Below are 26,678 nucleotides of genomic sequence, written 5' to 3'. Positions count from 1 at the left end.
ACCAGTGAACCCCAAAAAGTGCTGTTACATGGAGCAGCGAGGATGCTGGGTAATACCGCAGGGTGCGGTCACACGGCGCTCTGCAGCACATTTCACCCTCACAAAACGAAGCCAAATGAAAGTGAGATCTGCTGCAGAGCAGCACCGCAATCCGCAGCCAATCAGCGAGGTGTGACCCCCCCCCCCAGGCCACATTCACGGGGGGCCAGTGCGATATCAGACACACTTCAGTCTGATGTCACGCTTGTGAACACGCAATTATCATTGCATGGCAACGTGCTTTTGCTTAAAATACGCATCGCCACGTGTGACAAGAAGGCAGCCGCGTGCCGCAGTCTGCAGTGGGGACACATCGCACGTACAGCGCACGGCCTGCGACTTCATCCAAGGATCCACTGAAAACAATGTGAGGCGCTGCGACGGAACGCGCAAATATAAGACGCCGCAAAGGAAAAAATGCTCATTCACAATAATATTTCATGTTTGTGAGTTCAGTGCGCATCACGTGGCAAAACCCATGCGCCATAGTCTCGTGAATGAGCCCCTGACACACCCTACGAAAGCCCGGCAGCCATCACACCAACATATCTGTGCGCAGATTTACGAATGCGATACACAGATTATAGGACCCACTGATATCAGTAGACTCGGCCCAGATTATAGGACCCGCTGATATCGGTAGACTCGGCCCAGATTATAGGACCCGCTGATATCGGTAGACTCGGCCCAGATTATAGGACCCGCTGATATCGGTAGACTCGGCCCAGATTATAGGACCCGCTGATATCGGTAGACTCGGCCCAGATTATAGGACCCGCTGATATCGGTAGACTCGGCCCAGATTATAGGACCCGCTGATATCGGTAGACTCGGCCCAGATTATAGGACCCGCTGATATCGGTAGACTCGGCCCAGATTATAGGACCCGCTGATATCGGTAGACTCGGCCCAGATTATAGGACCCGCTGATATCGGTAGACTCGGCACAGATTATAGGACCCGCTGATATCAGTAGACTCGGCAGATTTCACTGCAGCGATTCCGCCCCGCGAGACGACGGCCTCAGTGACACTGCGGGCAACGTACTGAGCGACAGGCGCCAAATTAAAAACACCGCGTTTACACGGCGCACTCGTACAAAAACTTTTTCACCTTTTTGCAGCCCACTCAACTTTTTGTAGAAGTGGGTGTGGCCTGGCAGGCCCCATCCCAGTTAGGCTGCGTGTCCACGGGTGGGACGGAATAACGGGAGCGATATCCCACCGCGGGGGGAGCACTAGTGTCACCATGATGAACCTATCTTAAGGACAGGTTCATCGCAGCATGTCGCGGTTTGTAGACGCGAGGGATTTTCCGCTCGTGTATATTGGGCTGCGCTTTCCATGGTTATCTTACGGAAAGCGTGTCATGCGTGCGATTTATCGCCGCGGACCGTGCTATGGCAAATCGTCCGTGGACCGCCAGCCTTACTGTAACGGAATCCAGCTGGCAGGATGGAAACCTGCACCTCTTAAGGAACAAGAGCGGTAAATATACGCCGCTTGGTCCTGGATTAAAGCGTCTGCTGCGGCAATCTAGCTGGAGCAGGGCTGGCCGAGGACCCGGAGGAGAAGGGAGAAGCGTTTAACGGCTTCTACATTTTCCTTTCCCGGGTACATAGCGACCAATGAGCGCTGGGTACTAGAAAGCGTTTCTTCCACTGTGAGCCGGCGGTCACATGACCACTGGTGCCCCCGTTACAGCAGACCCTGGTCAGCTCTGCCAGTGACTACTGTCACTACAGGGGATGTTTTCCCTGTAACTGGAGCTCTTATGGATGCCCCAGCTACAGTAGAAATAGCCCATGTGAATGACCCCCAAAGCCGACGCTGCGTGCGCCCCGTAACCAGAACCCCACGTATTATACATAAAACAGACAGGGCAGTAAAACCGCCAGATGGGTAAAATCCCTAAAAAGTGTCTGGTCCTTTAGGAGAAAATCAACCCAGTCCATGAGGGGTTAATAAATTTGGCGCACTTTATTTACACCGCTGCAAGAAAAAAACCTGCCATTTTCCCTGTGGCCCCCCGATGTGAAGCAGTTAGTGGGGCTGTAAGACTAGCATTACATACGCCGCTCTTAGTGATGAGCCCACCGGAGGGCGCCACGTGTATTACGGGGGCCGCGCCTCATATATGTATTGACATTCCGTGCGCCAAAACATCACATCTACGGTGGCTACAAGTTGCGGTAGATTTGCGCTATAATTCCCACCGGCTTCCGGTGTAAGTTACAGTAAATCCGGCGGCCCGCAGGAGGCTCCGCCCACTTCTTGGACAATTGGAAGTCCGACGTACGGGGCGGGACAGGGGGTGACTGACCGCCGGAGACCACCGCACACAGACGTGGGGAGATAAAAGGTCCTTTATTTACAGCGGAGGGGCGCAGGACACTTCCGGCAGCGCAGGCACTACAAGTCCCAGGTATGCCGCTGTCACCGTCTCACATGGTTGGTGCCATATTGGAAGAAACACGTGTGAACAGCTAATAGCGCCAGCCCTGCGTGCCGCCCCCTGCTGGCTCCTCAGTGTGTGAGCGACCAGTAGATATCTGCAGTACAGGTACATGTCCAGCGTGTGGCGCTGTATACCCAGTCACCACTAGTCAGAGTTCAGCTGCAGGGGGCGCTGGTCATTCCTGATGCAGTTACAATAGGACTGCTGCTGACGTCAGTACTTCCTCTGTCGGGGGAAGATGGCGGACGAGCGTTTCGGGGTGGGCACGGAGTCCGGGTCCATGTCGAACAGGTCGCGTCCGGTCTTCAGGATCTGCTCCTCGATCTTCTTGTGGCGCTTCATGTCGGAGAGGACCTTGTCCAGCCGCGCCTCTCTCTTCTGGCTGCGGCCCGAGCTCCCTGATGAGCGGGACACAAAGAGTTAAACATATGGGTAGAGGTCCCATCAGGCCCCCAATATAGTCCTCCGCTCACTCATGGCCATTTTGGTGTGAAATCCCCCCTCAGAGGCTCTATACATCCGCCTGCTTTACACTGCAGCTCTGATCTATGGCTAGGCAATCAGTTGCTATGGCCAATAGAGAAGGAGGTGGGATGAAACCCGTCACCTACAGGGAAGAGGCACGGCGCTAGGCGAGTGCTGCAGCGATCAGAGGGTCTCATCACCCGGACCCCCACCGATCAATGCCTCTGACATGTGACAAGTTACGCCCCCCGCTGCTGACAACGGGAACGTCACTTGTCACACGGAAATGGTATTCATTTCCCCGCTGGGGCCCCGAGTCCGCGGGCAGACGGGCGTACAGCCGGGGACTTCTGCCGCCGCTGGTGAGGCGGATCCCGTCCGTTAGTAGATCGGGGGATCTGCGGGCAGCCTGTAATCTGCTGATGGATCTGCCCCATGTCACTTACATGGCTCCACCCCCTTGTCACTTACCAGGCGTTCGCCGTCTGTCAATTAAGGAGTTTTTCGGAGTGACAGGTTCATCGTCAAAGTCAAACTCTGTGGGGACCGGAGGCCTGCGGGCGAAACAAACATCAGACATATGAGAGGAGGCCGACACCAGTGGACAACAACGACGGTCAGGATCTCTCCGGAGCAGCGCTCCGCTCCAACGCCACAGCCAAGAAAACCTAACTCTGAGATTGTCATGTAAGAGATTCCGCAGCAGTGTCAGACTAGAGTCACACCGGCTGCGCCGCCACAATATGGTAATTCTGTCGCCATGATGTCATCACAGGGGCGGGCTGTTCGGCTGGTTGCCATAACTAAGCCCGCCCCTTGTGATGATGTCACAGGCAACAGAAGAGCCACGTGTTATGTGGGAAGGGGGCTGGAGAGGAGGTCTGATACCGCGGGGCTGGGTGAGGACTTCCCCTCGGGTCACCCCTTTAACCCCTCAATTACCAGCCCTTCTATTCCCATTTGCCCCGCCCCCCCTTATACCTATAAATCGCCGCCGTCTGCGGATTGCTTTTCTGCGGGACGAGTTGTATTTTTCAGTGGCGCCATATAATGTGCTGCAAAACCTTTAAAAAGTTCTAAGTGGAGGAAAATGGGAATAAAAGCGCAATTTCGCCATCTGTGGGAGAGGCGGTCCTCTCTGTATGGCGTCCGCACTGCGACATAACCGTATTCTGCGGGCGCGATGACTGCGCCACATTTATAGTCTTTTTTTTTTTACTTTACTAAAAAAAACAAAACAAAAAAAAAACCAGAAGATCTTCGGAAGAAAATTGAATTATTTTCTGCCGCCATCGTGGTTTTGTTTTTCCGCCGCCGTAGTTTTGCGCGGCTCGCAGATTGGATTGGTGCCATTTTGGAGTATTTACAGCTTTTTCAACAATTTTTATTAGATTTTTTCCTTAAAGACGGGGGTGAACAAAGAAAGCGCACGTCTGGCGCAGGAGGAGTCCTATTTTTCCGGATGCCGTTCGCCTTGCGGGTAAATAATGCGTTACCCTGATGGATCGGACGGAGATAAATCGCCAATATGTGGTTTTCATGGTTTACATTTTTTAAATTATAAATATAGTAAAGGGTTTTTTTTTTTTACTTTTATTACTAATTATTAGAAAAAATAAAAAGAAAGGTTTTTTCTGTTTTTTTAATCATTTTCCCATTTTTTAGTCCCCATAGAGGGCTTGAACCTGCGAAGGTCTGCTCCCTCATCCAGTACAGTGCAGTACCCTGGTATTACATTACACTGCCAGCTGACAGGCATTCTATCAGGTCACAGGAATGGCTTGGTAGCCGTCTGCAATGGCAGCGCTGGGGGCTTTCAGAAGACCCCCGGTTGTCACGGCAACCGAACAGCACCTAGCAAGGGCGGCTGTTGACGGCGGGTGACAGCTATAAGAGGCAGCGCCGGCTCCTGATGTACTTCCTGCGTAATTAAAAGGCCAATGACCAGGTAGGATTTCTGCTTGCTGTCAGTGAATGAGAACACTGAATGTAGGTGGTGTTCACACGGCTGAGGGTTTGTTACAGCTGCTCTGCGCCGGTTACCTGCAAACCACCAGGACAGGAGTGAGATGTGTGCCGTTATCTCAGAGGATCGCTGTGATGCCCCATTCACTGACAGCAAGCAGAGATCTCGGGAGTAAAAGCATGCAGTGTAAGGCGTTTTCCTCACATCTCTTCCTCCTCCTCCTCTTCCTCCTGCTCCTGGTCGGACTCCTCATCCAGGGGGTCCGGCTCGGGGGTGGGCGGCCGGCGCAGCAGGATGTCCACCTGCAGGGGCAGCAGTCTCTCGGCGGCGATCAGCTCGTACAGGCGCTTTATCTCCTCCGGCGCCGGCATCCAGCCGTCCGTCTCGTCCAGGTCGTCATCGCTACACGGAATGCACCAGTCCTCCTCCTCCTCGTCCTCCTCCTCCGGCCTCCGCCGCTCTCCTTCACCCTCCTCCTCGTCTCCCTTCTCCCCGTCGTCTTCCTTCTGCTCCTCCTCCGTCTCCCGTGCCTCCTCTTCCTCCTCCTCCTCTTCTCCTTCCTTCACGGCCAGCGACTCCATGCCGGACGTCACCTTCTCCTCGCCGTCCTCCGCCGCTTCCTGCATCTACATATGGGAAGGGGATAATATCCGTTAATACCGCGGCCTCCGCCATCCCCGGGCCTCCGCCACTTACAGATTAACCCTCATGCCCCAGCTGCGCTAACATGGCGCAGGCTTGGCAGCCGAGCTCGCTTCATACAAGGTTTCCGTCAGCTGTCTCTAGCCGCTGGCACATACCTGCGACAGCCACCATCGGAGTGCACAGCGGCCGAGGCTGTTAACTCTTTAAATGCTGCTGACAATTGTGTCATTTCAACGTCCCGACTGTCCCTTCAGGGGGTCCTGGATGGCCCCTCTGTAACGAGACTGCAAGGTGTCATGGTGGCCGCGAGTCTTCTGAAGCCCCGCAGTGCAGCCATGTTGTGCAAACACCCTACACTGTAATACCAGTACTGCGGTCTATGGTGCAGGCGATTACATACCAGTACTGCGGTCTATGGTGCAGGCGATTACATACCAGTACTGCGGTCTATGGTGCAGGCGATTACATACCAGTACTGCGGTCTATGGTGCAGGCGATTACATACCAGTACTGCGGTCTATGGTGCAGGCGCTTACATACCAGTACTGCGGTCTATGGTGCAGGCGATTACATACCAGTACTGCGGTCTATGGTGGAAGCGATTACATACCAGTACTGCGGTCTATGGTGCAGGCGATTACATACCAGTACTGCGGTCTATGGTGCAGGCGATTACATACCAGTACTGCGGTCTATGGTGCAGGCGATTACATACCAGTACTGCGATCTATGGTGCAGGCGATTACATACCAGTACTGCGGTCTATGGTGCAGGTGATTACATACCAGTACTGCGGTCTATGGTGCAGGCGATTACATACCAGTACTGCGGTCTATGGTGCAGGCGCTTACATACCAGTACTGCGGTCTATGGTGCAGGCGCTTACATACCAGTACTGCGGTCTATGGTGCAGGCGATTACATACCAGTACTGCGGTCTATGGTGGAAGCGATTACATACCAGTACTGCGGTCTATGGTGCAGGCGATTACATACCAGTACTGCGGTCTATGGTGCAGGCGATTACATACCAGTACTGCGGTCTATGGTGCAGGCGATTACATACCAGTACTGCGATCTATGGTGCAGGCGATTACATACCAGTACTGCGATCTATGGTGCAGGCGATTACATACCAGTACTGCGATCTATGGTGCAGGCGATTACATACCAGTACTGCGGTCTATGGTGGAAGCGCTTACATACCAGTACTGCGGTCTATGGTGCAGGCGATTACATACCAGTACTGCGGTCTATGGTGGAAGCGATTACATACCAGTACTGCGGTCTATGGTGGAAGCGATTACATACCAGTACTGCGGTCTATGGTGGAAGCGATTACATACCAGTACTGCGATCTATGGTGGAAGCGATTACATACCAGTACTGCGGTCTATGGTGGAAGCGATTACATACCAGTACTGCGGTCTATGGTGGAAGCGATTACATACCAGTACTGCGGTCTATGGTGCAGGCGATTACATACCAGTACTGCGATCTATGGTGCAGGCGATTACATACCAGTACTGCGATCTATGGTGCAGGCGATTACATACCAGTACTGCGGTCTATGGTGGAAGCGCTTACATACCAGTACTGCGGTCTATGGTGCAGGCGATTACATACCAGTACTGCGGTCTATGGTGGAAGCGATTACATACCAGTACTGCGGTCTATGGTGCAGGCGCTTACATACCAGTACTGCGGTCTATGGTGGAAGCGATTACATACCAGTACTGCGGTCTATGGTGGAAGCGATTACATACCAGTACTGCGGTCTATGGTGGAAGCGATTACATACCAGTACTGCGGTCTATGGTGCAGGCGCTTACATACCAGTACTGCGGTCTATGGTGGAAGCGATTACATACCAGTACTGCGGTCTATGGTGCAGGTGATTACATACCAGTACTGCGATCTATGGTGCAGGCGATTACATACCAGTACTGCGGTCTATGGTGCAGGCGATTACATACCAGTACTGCGATCTATGGTGCAGGCGATTACATACCAGTACTGCGGTCTATGGTGGAAGCGCTTACATACCAGTACTGCGGTCTATGGTGCAGGCGATTACATACCAGTACTGCGGTCTATGGTGGAAGCGATTACATACCAGTACTGCGGTCTATGGTGGAAGCGATTACATACCAGTACTGCGGTCTATGGTGGAAGCGATTACATACCAGTACTGCGGTCTATGGTGCAGGCGCTTACATACCAGTACTGCGGTCTATGGTGGAAGCGATTACATACCAGTACTGCGGTCTATGGTGCAGGTGATTACATACCAGTACTGCGATCTATGGTGCAGGCGATTACATACCAGTACTGCGGTCTATGGTGCAGGCGATTACATACCAGTACTGCGATCTATGGTGCAGGCGATTACATACCAGTACTGCGGTCTATGGTGCAGGCGATTACATACCAGTACTGCGGTCTATGGTGGAAGCGATTACATACCAGTACTGCGGTCTATGGTGGAAGCGATTACATACCAGTACTGCGGTCTATGGTGCAGGCGATTACATACCAGTACTGCGGTCTATGGTGGAAGCGATTACATACCAGTACTGCGGTCTATGGTGCAGGCGATTACATACCAGTACTGCGGTCTATGGTGGAAGCGATTACATACCAGTACTGCGGTCTATGGTGCAGGCGCTTACATACCAGTACTGCGGTCTATGGTGGAAGCGATTACATACCAGTACTGCGGTCTATGGTGGAAGCGATTACAAACCAGTACTGCGGTCTATGGTGCAGGCGCTTACATACCAGTACTGCGGTCTATGGTGCAGGCGCTTACATACCAGTACTGCGGTCTATGGTGCAGGCGCTTACATACCAGTACTGCGGTCTATGGTGGAAGCGCTTACATACCAGTACTGCGATCTATGGTGCAGGCGATTACATACCAGTACTGCGATCTATGGTGCAGGCGATTACATACCAGTACTGCGATCTATGGTGCAGGCGATTACATACCAGTACTGCGGTCTATGGTGCAGGCGATTACATACCAGTACTGCGGTCTATGGTGCAGGCGATTACATACCAGTACTGCGGTCTATGGTGCAGGCGATTACATACCAGTACTGCGGTCTATGGTGCAGGCGATTACATACCAGTACTGCGATCTATGGTGCAGGCGATTACATACCAGTACTGCGGTCTATGGTGCAGGCGATTACATACCAGTACTGCGGTCTATGGTGGAAGCGCTTACATACCAGTACTGCGGTCTATGGTGCAGGCGATTACATACCAGTACTGCGGTCTATGGTGCAGGCGATTACATACCAGTACTGCGGTCTATGGTGGAAGCGATTACATACCAGTACTGCGGTCTATGGTGCAGGCGCTTACATACCAGTACTGCGATCTATGGTGCAGGCGCTTACATACCAGTACTGCGGTCTATGGTGGAAGCGCTTACATACCAGTACTGCGGTCTATGGTGCAGGCGATTACATACCAGTACTGCGGTCTATGGTGCAGGCGATTACATACCAGTACTGCGGTCTATGGTGGAAGCGATTACATACCAGTACTGCGGTCTATGGTGCAGGCGCTTACATACCAGTACTGCGGTCTATGGTGCAGGCGATTACATACCAGTACTGCGGTCTATGGTGCAGGCGATTACATACCAGTACTGCGGTCTATGGTGCAGGCGATTACATACCAGTACTGCGGTCTATGGTGGAAGCGATTACATACCAGTACTGCGGTCTATGGTGGAAGCGATTACATACCAGTACTGCGGTCTATGGTGCAGGCGATTACATACCAGTACTGCGGTCTATGGTGGAAGCGATTACATACCAGTACTGCGGTCTATGGTGCAGGCGCTTACATACCAGTACTGCGGTCTATGGTGCAGGCGCTTACATACCAGTACTGCAGGCCGCACACCGGTATAATGCTGCCCTGTAGGTTATAACGAGCTGGTAGTGACATACCGATGTGCGGCCGCGGTGACGTCACTACCAGCTCATTATAACCTGCAGGAGAGCATTATAGCGGTGTGCGGCCGCGGTGACAATGCTCTCCTGCAGGTTATAACGAGCTGGTAGTGACGTCACCGCAGCCGCACACCGGTATAATGCTCTCCTGAGGGTTATAACCAGCTGGTAGTGACGTCACCGCGGCCGTACACAGGCTATAATGCTCTCCTGAGGGTTATAACCAGCTGGTAGTGACGTCACCGCGGCCGTACACAGGCTATAATGCTCTCCTGCAGGTTATAACGAGCTGGTAGTGACGTCACGGCGGCCGCACACCGGTATAATGCTCTCCTGCAGGTTATAACGAGCTGGTAGTGACGTCACCGCCGCCATACCAGCGGCTCCTGTGCCCTCCTGAAGGATCCTCTCACCTTCTCTCCCGGCACTGATCCCCACCGCTCACTGGGAGGAGGCCGCCATCTTGTGTCAGCTCTGTTTACCCCGCCAGGACCACGTGACGTCACATCCCGTCTTCCCCCTCCACCTGTCATGTTCCGCTGCCGGCACACGGTGGCGCTGTGCTAGGTTCCAGTCTCTGGCGGCCATCTTTCTTTCGATGGCAGTGGGGGGACATTTCGGATTTCAGTGACTTTCTCCGCGTATTCGGTGGCATTTCAGGAGAGAACTGCTTGTGGGAGAAGGCGTTTACTAGTCAGGACCAGGACACGTAATTCTAGCCCGCCGAAGACTGCCCGCAGTAAATATGGCCGCTGCGCCCCAGTCACGTGACGACGGCGTGCGGCGACGTCTTCGCTTTTTTGAACTGGCCAATGAGGATTGGTTTGCGTTCCAAGCCTCTCGCTGGTCACAGGATTTGAGCCCACGTGACACGCTGCTCGCCTTCTCATTGGCCGTTCATGAAGGAGGCCGCCAAATACGAAGTAAAGAGCGAGTAACTGATGGTTCACCGGGGCAGCTGAGGCCTGAGACCAAGTGCGGAGAGGTAGGTGGCCGCTGGGCAGGGGAGGTCTGTGGGAACCAACTTGTAATGCTTCTCTGCAGGGAGAGAGTAGAAAACCACCCCTCCTGTTAGACTGTGGCCCCCTGACAACCCTGCCTGGCCCTGTGAGAGTGTTAACCCCTTAGTGACGGGCCCAAATTGTGTCACTTTAGCAGATAGCTCCGCTCAGGTTTTGGGGCTCCTGGTGATTCTGACGTCGTTCACCACATATTGTACTACCGTATGGTTCTGCCGCTGCCCCCGGGGGTCTGTAGTGTCTGCAGAAAACACTGCCCGCAGCGCTCTGCAGAGCCCTTTTCCCACCAGCGGAAACTGATTTGCGTTTTTCTGTTTGCGGGGGAAATCGCAGTGTGTCCTATTAGTGCGGGATCCGTGCGGACGGCTTCTGTGGAGTCCGTCCGTCCTGCGGCCCCCCGCAATGAGCTCGGCAGAGGGTCCCGGGATCTGCGTCATCGCCTAGCAACGGTGCGGGAGAACCTGTACTGTGACGGCCGGCTCATCCGCAGCACAGGGGGCCACTGCACACACAGCTGACGGGCATGCCGGGTCAGCGCCGGCACAGGGAGGGGGCCACTGCACACCGGGGTCACCGCCGGCACAGGGAGGAGGCCGCTGCACACCGGGGTCACCGCCGGCACAGGGAGGAGGCCGCTGCACACCGGGGTCACCGCCGGCACAGGGAGGAGGCCGCTGCACACCGGGGTCACCGCCGGCACAGGGAGGAGGCCGCTGCACACCGGGGTCACCGCCGGCACAGGGAGGAGGCCGCTGCACACCGGGGTCACCGCCGGCACAGGGAGGAGGCCGCTGCACACCGGGGTCACCGCCGGCACAGGGAGGAGGCCGCTGCACACCGGGGTCACCGCCGGCACAGGGAGGAGGCCGCTGCACACCGGGGTCACCGCCGGCACAGGGAGGAGGCCGCTGCCAATCTGACCCGCTTGTGTGCAGCCGGCCGGAGGACCTCTGTGAAGGCAGCACCCAGCTTTCAAACAAGTTCCATTTTTATTATTTAGTTCTGGCTGCCCCCAACGAGTTCTAGAGTTCCCCATTAATTTTAAAAATATTTCTAGCGAATTAGGCAAAAAAATCACCAAATGTATCTCTGGGGGCTAACTTCCAAAAATGATATTACTAAATCAGCGAGAACTTTGTACATATGGGGATTAGAGCTTCGAGCATTAAGAGCTTTCTTCAGAACTCTTATAAAGTCGCGGGATTTCCCAAAAAATAATTTACACATAATAACTAATTTTATTATAAAGTGTAATTATGTGTAAATAATTTTTTAGGAAATCCGTCGATTTTTAGTTCTGAAGAAACTCTTCTTGCTCGAAGCTCTAATCCCCATATGTACAAAGTTCTCGCTGATTTAGTAATCTCATTTTTGGACGTTAGCCCCCAGAGATACATTTGGTGATTTTTTTTGCCTAATTCGCTAGAACTATTAATTGGGAACTCTAGAACTCGTTGGGGGCATCCAGAACTAAATAATAAAAATGTAACTTGTCTGAAAGCTGGGTGCTGCCTTCACAGAGGTGCAAATAGACAGGTAGATTTTGTCTATTTACTAAAAGTGCCAAAATTGGGAACATTTTGAAATAAGTCCTATTTCTTTTTCACACTGTCAACTGCAATATGTCAAATATGAGCAAACATACTGATCACACTCATGATGAGATACATATATATTTCCATCTGTTCACTTTATTCTGGAAGCACATTGCAAAAACTTTAGTAAAAAAAAAAAACCCCTAGGAGACGTACAAATTTGTTGTTAGTCGTTCACCACCTTAAAGGCTCCCTCTGTTTTCGGTTTTGCACTGCTTTCAGTTGTGATATCTATGTCAGTATCGGCTCTGACAGTATCAGTCATCGTGCTCTTTGGCCGCTGATCTGTCCAAGCATTGTAGATGTTTCTAGTGCCTCTGCTCGCCTTACATGGCCAAAATTGGTGAGCCCGAGGCGGGCCGTCTTGCCCTCCGGTGAGCCCGAGGCGGGCCGTCTTGCCCTCCGGTGAGCCCGAGGCGGGCCGTCTTGCCCTCCGGTGAGCCCGAGGCGGGCCGTCTTGCCCTCCGGTGAGCCCGAGGCGGGCCGTCTTGCCCTCCGGTGAGCCCGAGGCGGGCCGTCTTGCCCTCCGGTGAGCCCGAGGCGGGCCGTCTTGCCCTCCGGTGAGCCCGAGGCGGGCCGTCTTGCCCTCCGGTGAGCCCGAGGCGGGCCGTCTTGCCCTCCGGTGAGCCCGAGGCGGGCCCAATGGGCTCTATGTCACAGCTTACCTGCGGTAAAATAGAACCTGCTGCGTTCTCTTTTCTGCGAGTGGATTACACAATTCCAACCCGCTAATGTGAGCGGAATTGTGTAATCCAATGCGATTGATCTGCGTATTACCGCGGATCAGATGCATGCGGAATCCGTAATTCCTATCCGGTCATGTGAGACCGGCCTAAGGTAGATCGCTACCTTTATCACGTGACCGGGGACCGCTCAACGAGGCCACCCGTCACTGCTCCAGGCTCTCGGCGACTGTTGGTCGCTGGGAGTAAGGAGCTCTTACATTTCCTGGGCTCCCCGCCTCCTGCGCACGTGTCCAGCATATTGCAGGCGGGCGCATGTGCAGAATCCGGGAAAGGATTGCTTCAGGGTTTACATGCAGCGGCCTCCGGTAAGGGGTTTCATCTCACTGATTCAGTCGTTGGGGGAGATAAAACTTCAACCTTTTTTTTTTACCTTTTACATGTTCGCCACTATCAGGCAGTCCTTGACTTTTGCGCATACGTCCTCTGTTTTGCTGAAGGACGCATGCACAGAAGCTGGATAAAGATCCCATCGGGGCACAAACCCCGGGGACCTTAGTTATGTAACTTCATCTCCCCTCACGGATACGATCTGCAAGGGGAGAGAGAACTAGAATGTTTTTTTTCTTTTTTTTGAACTTGACATGATCAGCATTATCCATTGGCTAACGGTGATCACATGACCAGGAACCGCGTACAGCGCCCCCCGGTGACATCTCCCTGCACTCGGCTATCTTTGACAGCTGGGAGCAGGGAGACTTTAAATTTGCTGGCCTCTCCAGCCATCTGCACATGTGCCTGACATGCATGGGCAGAAGACGGCATCAGGTCCTGGCAGGACCGGGAGATTGCGGAGGATGGAGGTGAGTAGTTTCAGCTCCCTTCGTGGATCCGATTCTTTCATTTACTGTTATGCGATCGCTGTTATCCATCGGGTAACGGTGACCGGGGGGTCGCTCACTGGGCCCCCATGACAGCTCCAGGCTACCTGCTACCTCCGATTGCATGGAGCGGTCATGACCACGGCCTCCATAGCTTTAATTCCCAAGGCGAGCGTGTGTTACGGCCCTGGGGATTGAAGCCCATAAACCCAGGATGTAAAAACGCGTCTGTGCGGTCACTAAGGGTGATAAGTATTTGTACCTCTGCTCACCGCTGGGCTTGGTTATCGTTTAGGTTGAATAAATCCTTACTGTTAACCCTCCCAGAGTGTCTTACTCTCTTTAAGGCGTAATCTGAACTTAAGTCTCGCTCCTTGAAGCAATAGACTGTGCCCCCCTGACAACACTCCCTGGCCCTATGAGCATATAATGTTAAGCTTGTAATGGTGTCATATGTATTTGTTAGAGAGGTGTCCTCCAATCAGCTGAACCACAACTCCCAGCATGCTCCGGTGAGGGCCCATGCTTTCTGCAGTGAACATTTGTGGGTCAGTCTTGTGCCTATGACAGTTCTTCCTGTTTTCCAGGTGACTATTAGATCCGGGCAGCAGTGAGGACCACGTGTGCCCTCCACAGGTGAGCAGATGGGGGTCTGGTACACCTGGGCCTGTACCTACGGGGTGCAAGGATCATCCACTAGCAATGCCATGGTTGGGTTGGGGGTGTTCTGTCCAGCTGTGTACCCGCAGGTCTTTCCCCGGCCCCTTGTGCATAACATATCCTCAGTGGGCTTGTGGCGCCTCCTGCAGGTCTTATCTGACGCTGTGGTTATTTGTCTTCCAGGTTGCAGCTTCCTGACTAATCATGGCGATGCGGGTGAGCATCATGGAGAGCCACGGGGGCAGTAAGAGACCCTCGCCCTCCCGTGTGCGGGTGTCCGTGCGCCTACGGCCGTACATGGAGAAGGATGAGGACAAGACTTGTGTGCGGGGCCTGGACTCCCAGTCACTGGAGATCGTCAACTGGAGGAACCAGCTGGAGACCATGCAGTACCAGTAAGTGGCCACTGGGCGGCGGGGAGCCAGCGCTGCACTTATACACCAGTCTTGGGGCTCATTCACACCAGTGTGAATACGCAACGACTAGAGCCCATCGGTTTCCATGAGTTCATTCACAGCTGCGGAGTTCTTATGTGATTTGCGGTCATGGTAAAAAATAACTTTTTAATCCAATCCTTTGGAAACCAGGAGAGCAAAATAAAACCGCGCAATTCTGGCTTTTTTTTTGTCTTTTTACAGCCTCTGCTATGCTGAATAAATATTGTGATATTTTATTAGTTTGGGCTTTTACATAGAAGGCAACGCCAAATCTGTGGGGGTTTTTTTTTGTTTCTTTCTTTCTTAGGCTGCGTTCACACAGGGCAGATTTGCTGCGGTTTTGCCACGGATTGCCGTTGCATATCCGCACTGCGGTAAAACCGCTGCGTTTGCAGTGCAATGCAGCACAAATGAGATTTGCCAAAGAGCTGTTCTCACAGGGTGGATTTTTTTCCGCACAGCCGCAGTGCGGAAATGCGACTGCGGCGCGACTTTCAAAGATGCAGCATGTCCATTCTTTGGTCTTTTCTGCAGCGCTCTTTTGTCCATAGACCTCTATGGACGCAGCCAAAACCGCACCAAAATACGCTGCAAAATGGAAAAAAGCGCTGCGGGGAAATCTTCAAGCCAAAATTAACCTTTGAAGCGGTTTTGCCGCAGAAGCATTTATTCTGCGGCAAAACCGCAGCAAATCCGCCCCGTGTGAACCCAGCCTGACTGTTAGCTTTTTTGTACATACGCAGCACAGAATTGTTTTTCCTTTTTTTCCCTGCACTGTCGCTAGGCGATGGCATGGAGTCCGCAACCTTCCCACAATGTAAATTGCAGAAGGGCTGCGGCTGGGACAGCTTCCTTGGTATCCGCAAAATTGCAGGTTTTTTTTTGTTTTTTTTTATCGCGAGCGTAATGTTCTAATTGTTTGTCTGAATCCGTACGGAATGCCGCGGATCATCCGTGCGGTTGACTATTCCACAATTCCAACGTAGTCATGTGAGACCAGTCTTAGTCCTCGCAGGGGACTTGAATTTGTGATCATTTGACTGCTTACAGATTTAGGTCCCCTGTGAGGACTCAGACCGGCCTCGCACACGAGAGAGTTGGAATTGTGGAATCTGCGATCATCAACCGCACGGATGATCCGCGTCATTCCGCACAGATTCAAACAAGTGGAACGTTTATGTCCGCGATTGGGATTTACTTCATACGTCAGTTTTGCAGCATATGGTGATTATTGATGTTACCGGAGCAGACCGCACATTTTGGTCCTGTAAAAAAAAACAAAAAAACGGAAATGGTTTTCTATTTTTGATTTCAATGAAGAGAAAAACGCATCCATTTAAATTCAGTTTCTCTGTACCAATAACTGAGCCCAAATGTGAATGGGCCCTAACGGATTGCAGCAGTTACTGGCGGCTGTCAGAAACGGCTGACCTTCACTGAGTATAGAGCGGACGCTGCCACATAAACCCTTCACAAACGCCTGCCGTAAGTTTACGGTCAGCAGTTGTGAAAGGGTTAAGAGTCCTCTACTGGGTGACGGCCATAACGGCTTCTACAGACTGGTTGTCACTACAGATATGTCCGTCTTCTGTTCATCCGTTACTTAAGTGACCCCGTGCGGCTGATTATGTCCCTTTCTCTGCCCCGCAGGTTTGATGCGTTCTACGGGGACAAGGCCACGCAGCGTGAGATCTACACCGGCTCCGTCTATGCCATTCTTCCTCACCTACTAGTCGGGCAGAATGCCAGTGTCTTTGCCTATGGGCCCACAGGAGCAGGTATGTAGCACCCTGTACCTCGGTTTATATATATGTGGTGGACCCTTTATAACAAGTAGTCCTCTCCAGGTAAGACTCACACCATGCTGGGGAACCCAAATCAGCCGGGCATCATACCAAGGGCCGTTAGAGACCTCCTGCAGATGACTCGGGGGACGAATGGGCAACCTGAGGAGGAGAACTGGAGCTATGCCATCACCATGTCCTACGTGGAGATCTATCAGGAGAAGGTAGGTCGCTGCCCTACATGGAGCCGCTGCAGATGATCTGCCTCCTTGCGGTGCGTCTAATACTTGGCTTCTCAGGTGATGGATCTGCTGGAGCCCAAGAACAAGGACCTTCCGATCCGAGAAGACAAAGACCACAATATCCTCATCCCAGGGGTGACACAGAAAACCATCAACACCTTCTCAGACTTCGATGAACATTTCATCCCTGCCAGTCAGAACCGCACCGTCGCCTGCACCAAACTGAACGACCGCTCCAGCCGCAGCCATGCCGTGCTGCTCATTAAGGTGAGGGAGGCGCTGCACATTATTTACTACTTCCAGCTGAATGCAGACGGCCGGGTCGGATTCTGACTGAGATTCTCGCAGTGGCGTCCGCTCTGCTCTGCAGATGTATCGGCTGTCTCGCACTGAAATAGGACATGACGCGACTTTGTTATCCACAATCAAAATCGCGGCTGTCTGAATAGGATTGCATAGACCAATGCAATCCTATGGCAGCGTGCAATGGCGGAATTTTCGCCGGTGTGCATTCAACCTTAGGATTGCAGCATGCCCTATTTCAGCGCGCCAGCTTTGTGCCAGCTGGCACGTGCAGAGAGAGAAGATGCCGGACAGGTAAGTGAGAGGTCAGTGTAAGGGCACAGGGTCGCATTCTGCTGCGAGAATCTCGCAGTCAGAATCCAACCCGGCCGTCTGTATTTGGCCTCCCTGAATGATCAGATGATGGACAGCTTCAGTCTTCTGTGGTAAGGGTCTGACCACGCCGTCTTGTGCACCATCCGTTTAGCATACAGACTTCTGAAGTGTGTCCCAGCCTCACCGCTGGTCTCCAGACCAGAACTTGGAGCATCATATGTACGTATAATGTTCTGAGATCGGGTCCAGAGACCTGCGGTCAGGCCAGGCCAAACTTCAGAAGTCCATATGCTAAACGGATGGTGCACAAGACTGTGTGGTGGACCCCTTAGTCTTGAGTGAATGAATATGGCATTAGAACCAACATGGCTGACTGGGGCTGTAATATGAAGCACTCTGAGAATAGACTGATAAGAAGCCGTCCTCTTCACCTGTATTTGGGATGGTCCCGCGGGGAGCTTCTACACATGAGCAACCAATCTGCTCTGTAAGCCCATCCACAGACTAAACGGCTGTGCCCACCACATCAGTGCGCCATCCGTGGCTGTACATAAGGGGGCAGTTCTATAAACCACTTATGGTAATCGGGGAAGAAAATGTGAGATAAACTAGAATAACTGCACTTATAAATTTTTGACATGTTTTGATCAGTGGGGCTTTCAGGTGCTGAGGGGACTGCAGCGCCCATCCAAGGGCTGTGCCCCTTCAGCTGTCTTCATTGCTTGCCAGCTGCTCTTAGCAGCTAATGATGGCCGTGTAGGGGTCTGCAGGCATCTATAGACTTCTATGCGTTTGTCTTCAGGTGCTGAGAGGAGACAATGGGGTACAGGTCTTGAATGATCGCTGCAGGGGTCTCGGCACCTGCACCCCCACTGATCAAAACCTTTTGACCTTTCAGAAGTTAATAGAAAATGCAGTTCTCCATTTTAAGAGATTTTTAGCAATATTTATGTAGACTTCCTCAGCCGGTCAGATGAGGACACCCCTCTAGGCTGGGCTCATAGAGATCAATGGAGCTCAAACGTGTGGAATCCATGGTAGATTGGAGCATGCTGCGATTCTCCTTTACAGAATTCACTATCCCTACATGCAGGTGTGAGCGAAACTGTAAGTCAATGCATTTGATTGCCTGCTTATTACCGCGGATCATGCACTCTCAAAATCTGCAATTCAAATCCGATCATGTGAGACCGGCCTAGAGGATGCAGCTACATGGGGTGCGATTTCTGCCATGGATTTTGCTACAAAATTTCACATTCGCTACGGTTTTGCTGTGGAATTAGCTCTGTACATTGCTTACCTACATAGATTCTAGGACACAAGTCTTAAAGGGGTTTTCCAGTGATATGACCTCAGGATAGGCCATCAATACTTGATTGGCTGGGGTCTGCTGCTCAGGACCCTTACCGATCAGCTGAGTGGGCGCATGATGTTAGCAGTGCAATAACATAGAGGTCGGGGCTGAAGCAGCAGAAGTCTGTGCGCCGACCTCTGTAGTGGCCGGCACTTGAAACGGCAAGGAGAGCGGTGCCTGCAGTTACAAGTACCGGCCACTATAAGAAGGTCGGCGCAGAGGCTTCTGCTGCTTCCACTCCAACCTCTCTGTATTTGTGGCGCTGACAGCATGCACCCGCTCAGCTGATCGGTCGGGGGTCCTTAGCGACGGACCCCAGCCAATCAACTATTGATGACCTATTTCCCTGGAAAACGCCTTTTAATCACGTCAGTCTTTGTAAACCTGTGCTCTTTCCTATCGCTCCCGGCCCCTGGTGTGGCTCTGAACTGCTGCAGAAAATGATGGCCTTTGGGCAGATGAAGAGATCGCCTACAGCCTCAACAGTCCGGCACAAAAGGCGTTCCACCCGCTCGCCGCTGTGCACAAAGTGTGTTTTCACTGTCCTCTCGCCGGTTGTTGATCTCATAGTTCACATTCTGCTGCAGTGGATGGAATTGCTCTGTAATAAAGGCTCCGCAGTCCGTGCCACCCTGAGGGCGAGCTCCACTCTGTTAATGGGATTATGGCACATTAGTTTTGAAGACTTGCAGGACGTTTCCAGTAATCGCTCCCGGTGGGTAGAAATGGCTTTTATGAGGATGCAGAATTAGTGTGTGATTTATCGCGCGTCGAGGTGACGGCTGCGGTCAGCCGATGCACTTTACACATACTAGCAGCAGGTGGCACCACTGGCATGTGATATAGAGGGGGATTCCTGTCCTGGTAGGTTCCGTACACTCGCAGGGATTACTCTGGGCACAGATATAAAGTTGTGATAGTCCGGTATCCTTGGGATTGCTGAGCTGTCAGATTCGTGACCATCCAGCACCTTGTACGCCTGCAGACACTCGCATTGCTAGGAGGTTGCTCCTGAAGGATGCCGGTAAGTCCTCGACACGGGCACTTCATTGTAACACTCGGGATCTGCTTGGTGGGACTCTTGTTTCTTGCCGGATTACCTGTACAATAGGATCAGGAGATGAAACCTTTTCTTCCTCTTCAGGTGCAGAAAAACCAGCAGGTTTCTCCGTTCCGGCAGCTGACGGGAAAGCTTTATCTAATAGACCTGGCGGGCTCAGAAGACAACCGCCGCACCGGAAATCAGGGCATCCGCCTGAAGGAGAGTGGCGCCATCAACTCCTCCCTGTTTACTCTTAGCAAGGTGGTGGATGCCCTAAATCAGGGGCTCCCCAGAATCCCGTACAGAGACAGCAAGCTGACCCGGCTCCTACAGGTGAGTGCCTGGCCTGTCCAAGCTAAACTGAGGGTCCACGAATGTCGGAGCTGTTTAATGTTGCTTCCGTGTTATGGGGGCCCTGGCAATCCACCTTTTTTAGAGGACCCTGTTAATCTCTCACCTGAGGCTACAAGGTCCACTATGGGGCGTAACATATGCTGGGGGTCCTCAGGGTCACCTCCCACCACAAGCAGAGACACTCAGTTTCTTGGCTCCAGTTTTGGGAGGGTGATGTAGTTATCACACTTCTAATATGTGTTCCTGGTCTCCCCAGGATTCGCTTGGTGGCTCCGCCCATAGCGTTATGATCGCAAATATCGCTCCAGAACAGAAGTATTACTTTGACACGCTCACCGCCCTCAACTTTGCTGCCAAGTCCAAGCAGATCATCAACAAGCCGTTCAGCCAGGAGACCACCCAGGCGCCAGGTGAGAGGGCACCTCTTGGGGCCAGCATACCAAACCTTCTAGGAGAAGCGTCGCCTCATGTCTTGCCCCCTTGTCTCCCCCCACTTAGTTCTGCCCACCTTGAAGAGACATCGTGATGATGTAGAGAGTTCGGCTCCATCACGGCATCTTAAGAAAAACAGGAAGGATTCCACGGAAGAGTCTCCTAACACATCCAAAGACTGCACAGACAGGTACGACTCTCAGTCGGTGGGTGGTATTGGCCACGTGTGTACCCCTTAGGTAGGGCTGGGCTCATACGGGCGAACTCCAATTGCAGAATCCGCGATCAGCACTTGCGCCAAGGTTCTGCAGCAAAATGCAGCCTTTCAAAGGCATGTACTTTCATTTTTTTTTCGCTCACACGCACGGATATAAATTTATTCTGCGAGTGGAAGAAAAATCCCAGCATGCTCTGTTTTGCTGCGGAGTCCGTGCAGAAGGCCTCCATTGAAGTCAATGGAGGATGTCCCACCTGCAGGCCATATGCCATGAAGCATGTATATGGAGCGCAGGCACCCACGTCTTCGCTAAGCGACAGTGCGGGAAATACAAATATAGAAAGAGGGAAAAAAACCTTACTGCGCATGACGGCGAGCCGCCGCAGTCACCCGCAATACAGAGATCACAGGGTCGCCGAGCTCACAGCTGGAATCCACTGCGGATCTCCTGCATGTGGAATCGGGTCCGTCTGCGTAAGCCGGGCCTTAGGGCTCATGTCCACGGGCAAAATAAGAATTAAAATCCGCAGCGGATTTTAACTCTTCTTCTGCCCGCGGATCCGCACCCCATAGGGATGCATTGACCACCCGCGGGGTAGATAAATACCCGCGGATGGTCAATAAAAGGGATTTTAAAAAAAATGGAGCATGAAAAAATCCGGACCATGCTCCATTTTCATGCGGGTCTCCCGCGGGGACGGCTCCCGCGGGCTTCTATTGAAGCCTATGGAAGCCGTCCGGATCCGCGGGAGACAAATATCGGGATTTACTCACCCGCTCCGTTTCTTCTCTTCTCCGCGGCGCCATCTTCTCTCAGTCGCGGCCGGATCATTTTGCTTCGGGCCGGCGATGCGCGGGGCACGTCACCGACGTCATCATGCGCTTCCGCCGAGCCGAAGAAAGAAGATCCGGCCGCGAGGCAGAGAAGATGACGCCGCGGTGAAGAGAAGAAACGGAGCGGATGGGAGGTGAGTTTATTCTGATTTATTGTTATTTTCGGCGCTCATGTCCGCGGGGCAGGAGGGACCCGCTGCAGATTCTCCATGGAGAATCTGCAGCGGATCTGATTTTCCCCGTGGACATGAGGCCTTACTGAGTGCCATCCTGCTTTCTTACAGCAAGAATCTGCAGCTCGCCTCCTTAGACCCGGCGGTGGTGGAGAGGCTGCTCAAACTGGATAAGATCCTGACCGAGAAGGCAAAAATGGAAAATCCGCTACTGAACACACCCAAGCGGGAACGCATGGCCCTGATGAAGAAGTGGGAGGAGAGTCAGATGGAGATCGAGGTAAGGAATCGGCGGAATGAACATGCTCTACGGGGGGCTTCTTATGTAATACTGTATTGGCTGTAGGTATTGTGAGTATCTTAAAGGAAAGGGCTTTTTTCATTGAAGACATATATCACCTAATGTACAGGATTGGGAACGCATGTCTGATTGTAGGGGGTCCGATTATTGGAACCCTCAGCGATCCTGAGAACAGAGCCCCCGAATGCCCCATGTGAATAGTGGCACCACGCATGCTCAACCACCACTGTATTCACATCCACGGGACGGGAAGGTCTTCATGCGCTCATCAATCTTCCTCCGTCCCATGGATAGGGCAGAAGTGTCTTTAGTTGGGTGGGGGAAAAAACTTTAGGGGCGTGCGTGTGTGTGCATATTGGTGAGTCTATTCACTGTTTTTCACATGCACAAAAAAACAACCAAAAAACTCAAGAAGGTCCCATTGAACTGTCTTCATGCCTAACAAAACACAGTAATAGGACTTGCTACAAATTATGTATTTTTTTTACCCCACCTGTGAAAAATGCATGTCTGAACACATCAACACAAACTGAAGGCTACATGTAGCCTTTTGGGAGAATCTGCACCTTCAGATCTGTCATAGTATAAAATTGGGTGAATACAGCCTAACGCCCGTGTGTGGAGTCCCATCTGGAAGCTACCTGTGGCCACAGCATTAGCCTATTGTCCTAGTGACTACCCTGGGAGATGCGGTGAAGCCGCAGCCTGTCCTCGGACACCGTAGATGCTCCCATGGTACATCTGTCACAAGCAGGTCAGTGACTAATGTGTAGGGGCCGTAATGGGACCTAAAACGGATATGTTTAAATATTTCGCACCTTTCTTACCTAAAAGATGGAGCATCACTGTAACTTCTTCCTCCTCAGAGGCTGAAGGAGAAGCAGAAGGAGCTGGAGGAGAAGGCTCTGGCAGCGGAGTCTCGTGTGGAGAAATCAGGCGGCTCACCCTTCGAATTGTCGGATTCCAGCGTGAATGAGAGCGCTTTCCGGGCGCCCCTGCGGAATCGTACCACCTCCACCTCCACTGCCAAGGCCAAGAAAGTTCTCCGTGTCCTGCCGCTGCAGGGTGAGAATCTTGGAGACTTCACAGCTGAGGGCGAGCGCACGGGCCTGGGTAGGGGTCAGTGACTGGGGACTTGTGGGGGCCTTTATATCTTTTGCTCATCATAGACTTCAAGTTTGCTTCCCTCCCGCAGCTGATAGATATAGAGATCTATAGATATATATCTTTATTTATTTATTTATTTTTTTTTTTTTACTTTATTCCCTTTACAGGTCTCAACCAAAACGCCAAAGAAGAAGGAATCCCCGTAGTTGAAAAGAAAACCCGGGTGAGTGAAGAACTTCTAATACACATCACCTGCTTTAGGGGAGCGTCTGAAACTCCTGAAGTCAGACTTGGGGGTTATTACCCAGCGTTCCTAGAAGCTGATGATGTGAAGAAACGGCTCAATAGTATTTTATTTGGGGGGTTGTCTTCATTGTCCTCCGTGTCTCTTCCACAGAAAGCCCACGCCGGCCGTGAAAACGAGCCCAGCTGGGAGATCAACGTGCGGGGAGATCTACTGCAAAAAGGCAGAGAGAAGATCCTGAACCTGCTCAATAACGGCTCAGTGAAAGAGCTGAAGTCCCTGCAGAAGATCGGGGACAAGAAGGCCAAGCTGATCGTGGGCTGGAGGGAGGTCAACGGCCCATACACAAGTGTAAGCAGTAGACCTTCACACACAGTACTAGCGGGGAACTCGCAAGATCATGCTATCATGGTATAGATTCCACTAGGTCAACTCCAGTCCTCGGGGACCGCCAACAGGTCATGTTTTCAGGATTTGTGCTTAAAGGTGAAGGAACAGACAGTCTGAGGAGGTATGTCTTATACTTGGTACTGTGTCCCTGCAAGCAGTGTGACTCTTCAGATGGCTCTGTGTGTGCGCTCCCACATTCATCTCTACAGGAGAGTGCACACAGCCTTCAGAAGAGAGCCACTGTGTATGTGTCAGACTTGCAGGGGCACGGTGCAGGAGACTCCCTGTTCACTTATCTTTTGAGCATAACATAGCTTATGTTTCAAGGTACTGCCAAGAGGCCCTTTAATTGGAGCCACCAGCATTCTGTTTCGTGTCTTTTGACTGTGCAGAACCTGGTGGTTAGAACAATTCCTGACCTCCTCCTCTGACCCCTTTTAGCGACAAGCTGTTTGCATCCGCAGGATCCGTTTTCACTGAGGCCTCATGTCCATGGGGAAAATCAGGCCCGCTATGGATTCTCCATGTAGAATCCGTAGCGGGTCCCTCCTGCCCCGTGGACATGAGGCATAAGAATAAGAATAAACTCACCTCTAGCCCGCTCCAGATCTTCCCTTCGTCGCGGCTTCATCTTCTCTCCGTCGCGGCCGGATCTTCTTTCTTCGGCTCGGCGGATGCGCAGGGCACGTCAGTTACGTGCCCCGCGCATGCGCCGGCTTGAAGAAAAAAGATCCGGCCGCACCGGAGAGAAGATGGCGCCTCGGCAAAGGGAAGATCCGGAGCAGGCGAGTATATTCTTATTTTAGGTCTCCGGACGGCTTCAATAGAAGCCCGCGGGAGACCCGCACGAAAATGGAGCATGGTCCAGCTTTTTTCATGCTCCATTTTGTTTTTTTTAAATCCCTTTTATTGACCATCCGCGGGTATTTATCTACCCACGGGTGGTCAATGCATCCCAATGGGGTGCGGATCCGCGTGCAGGAGAAGAGTTAAAATCCGCTGCGGATTTTAATTCTTTTGCCCGTGGACATGAGGCCTGAGTGTTTTTACATGGATGTTTATAATCTCAACACCGTTACATGTGAGACCCCCCCCACAAGGTTGGTAGTTAAATGCCCTGGCTAGTCTAGCACCGATGACCCAGCCTTGTTGGAAGTCGCTCAGATCCCTGGATCCGTTTCAATGCCAATCCACATCTAATGTGGATTTGCAGTGAAACTGATCCACAAAAAAAGTTGTCACGTGATTTATATGCTGCACTCGGAATAATTTCCATACAGGGACGCTCCATTCGCGTGAGGGCCGCGGCTCTAATAAAGGGGCAGTCAGTGTATATGGTGTAAAATGGTTAGCGGCTCTCTTCACCTTTCACTATTTGTTCTTTTCAGAGGATAAGTTGTGATTCCTCTCTTTCAGGTGGAGGACCTGGCCGCTATGGAGGGGATGACCGCCAAACAAGTTGCCTCCTTTATAAAGGTACGACTCCAGTTTTCCCTGTGTCCACTGCCGTATGTATTCATATGAATGATATGTTGCTCTTTGGTGGCCGTAGTGGGATTCAATGACTGTGGGAGTCGTAATCCTGTTAGATCGACGTTTGGCGGAAAGGTCCGATGATGATGGTTCTCTCTCCACAGGCCAACATCCTGAGTATAGCCGCAAGCTGAAGACGCCGCAGGACCCTTCTCACCGAGAAGCCGTCATCTCATGGATTCTATGAAACCTTTATTCACCCGCCTGATGCTCTTTCCTCTGCTTTCACCAGGTCCTGTGGCGCTGGGTAACTTCTTATGCCCCCACCCACACGCTTCCTTGTGAGGCTGGTGCCTGCAGGAGTGTTGTCTGGTGTCTTATGGTAATCAGGAGCCCCCAGACAATACTCGAGGCATCGTACAGATGTATCTCTAGGGTCCCATATGTTTAGTGAATGCACCAGTTATATAATGAAGCCACTCTTGTATATACCCGCGTCCCATTGAGTGAACGGATCTGCTCTGTACAGGAAGTTTTGGCCGTAGAGCAGGAATTTTTTATTTTCTTTTAAAGCAGGTTGCATTATAATGTAAGTTATTTGCTGGTCTCTACGGATCCTCCGTGTATAACGCGCCCCGTTACCAGATCCTCATGCAGATCGAGCCGCTCGGAGGCTGATGAAGTTCATGTTAGTTTTTACTCTGTGGTCCCGGCAGTGAATTATGTATGTTTTTGCTAACCCCGATCTCTGTATTGTAATAAAACGTCTGCCTTTTTACATTCTCAATCTCTTAATGTCTCCGACTAAGTGTGAGAATCTGAGATCTGACAGCACTGCGTCCTATGCAGCTGCAATCACAGTTATTCAACCCCTCCCCCACTGCAAATTAGGGTTATTTGCCAGGTTTACAAACTTTCAGCTGTTGGTTAGAACAATTTAAATGGCTTACACAATAACTAGCGGTTTCTCCAAATTCATCACAAAATGCCTTATTTCACTACTGCAGTCTACTGCTGAATGCATACTATGGTATTTGGGACAGCGTGCGGCTGTGTACAAGCCCCATTATAAGCCTAGAAGTACATGCTCATTGACAGTTTTAACTGATGGTTTGCGTGAAAAAACTTATTGCATGGCCTATTCCTGTCTGGTTCACAAACGAGAAATAGGATATGTCCATGTAAATTACTGCTCTTACAGTAAAGAACCCCCTTCTATGTCGGTGCAGAAACCTTTCTTCAAGACAAAGAGGGCGCCCCCTTGTTACAGTCCTGGGTATAATAGATGATGGGAGA

The 26,678-nt window shown here is 51.9% G+C and overlaps 2 protein-coding genes across 7 annotated transcripts; one reads left to right on the top strand and one right to left on the bottom strand.

The window, feature by feature from the left end:
• Positions 1-2,003: 2,003 nt before the first annotated feature.
• On the bottom strand, positions 2,004-10,264 carry PAGR1 (PAXIP1 associated glutamate rich protein 1). Of its 4 annotated transcripts, none has more exons than XM_066576917.1 (4): positions 9,920-10,264; positions 5,132-5,553; positions 3,433-3,515; positions 2,004-2,894 (listed from the first exon to the last, which is right to left on the bottom strand). In XM_066576917.1, the coding sequence occupies exons 1-4, from the start codon at positions 10,073-10,075 to the stop codon at positions 2,710-2,712; spliced, it is 846 nt and encodes a 281-aa protein (XP_066433014.1). In that variant the 5' UTR covers positions 10,076-10,264; the 3' UTR covers positions 2,004-2,709. The 4 variants fall into 4 exon arrangements, with proteins under 4 accessions (XP_066433014.1, XP_066433016.1, XP_066433015.1 ...); XM_066576919.1 differs by having other exon boundaries at positions 10,025-10,261; XM_066576918.1 differs by having other exon boundaries at positions 9,956-10,259.
• A 130-nt stretch (positions 10,265-10,394) lies between these two features.
• Positions 10,395-26,169, top strand: KIF22 (kinesin family member 22). Of its 3 annotated transcripts, none has more exons than XM_066576916.1 (15): positions 10,395-10,527; positions 14,308-14,356; positions 14,564-14,775; positions 16,468-16,595; positions 16,665-16,825; positions 16,901-17,110; positions 19,960-20,190; positions 20,468-20,621; positions 20,710-20,833; positions 21,979-22,147; positions 23,035-23,233; positions 23,443-23,498; positions 23,673-23,870; positions 25,326-25,385; positions 25,547-26,169. In XM_066576916.1, the coding sequence occupies exons 3-15, from the start codon at positions 14,585-14,587 to the stop codon at positions 25,574-25,576; spliced, it is 1,911 nt and encodes a 636-aa protein (XP_066433013.1). In that variant the 5' UTR covers positions 10,395-10,527; positions 14,308-14,356; positions 14,564-14,584; the 3' UTR covers positions 25,577-26,169. The 3 variants fall into 3 exon arrangements, with proteins under 3 accessions (XP_066433013.1, XP_066433011.1, XP_066433012.1); XM_066576914.1 differs by having other exon boundaries at positions 23,035-23,281; XM_066576915.1 differs by lacking the exon at positions 14,308-14,356 and having other exon boundaries at positions 10,433-10,527; positions 23,035-23,281.
• Positions 26,170-26,678: the final 509 nt, after the last annotated feature.

Source organism: Eleutherodactylus coqui, chromosome 8 (assembly GCF_035609145.1).
Source record: "Eleutherodactylus coqui strain aEleCoq1 chromosome 8, aEleCoq1.hap1, whole genome shotgun sequence".
Lineage (NCBI taxonomy): Eukaryota > Metazoa > Chordata > Amphibia > Anura > Eleutherodactylidae > Eleutherodactylus > Eleutherodactylus coqui.
This window is presented reverse-complemented; position numbering and strand designations above follow the sequence as displayed.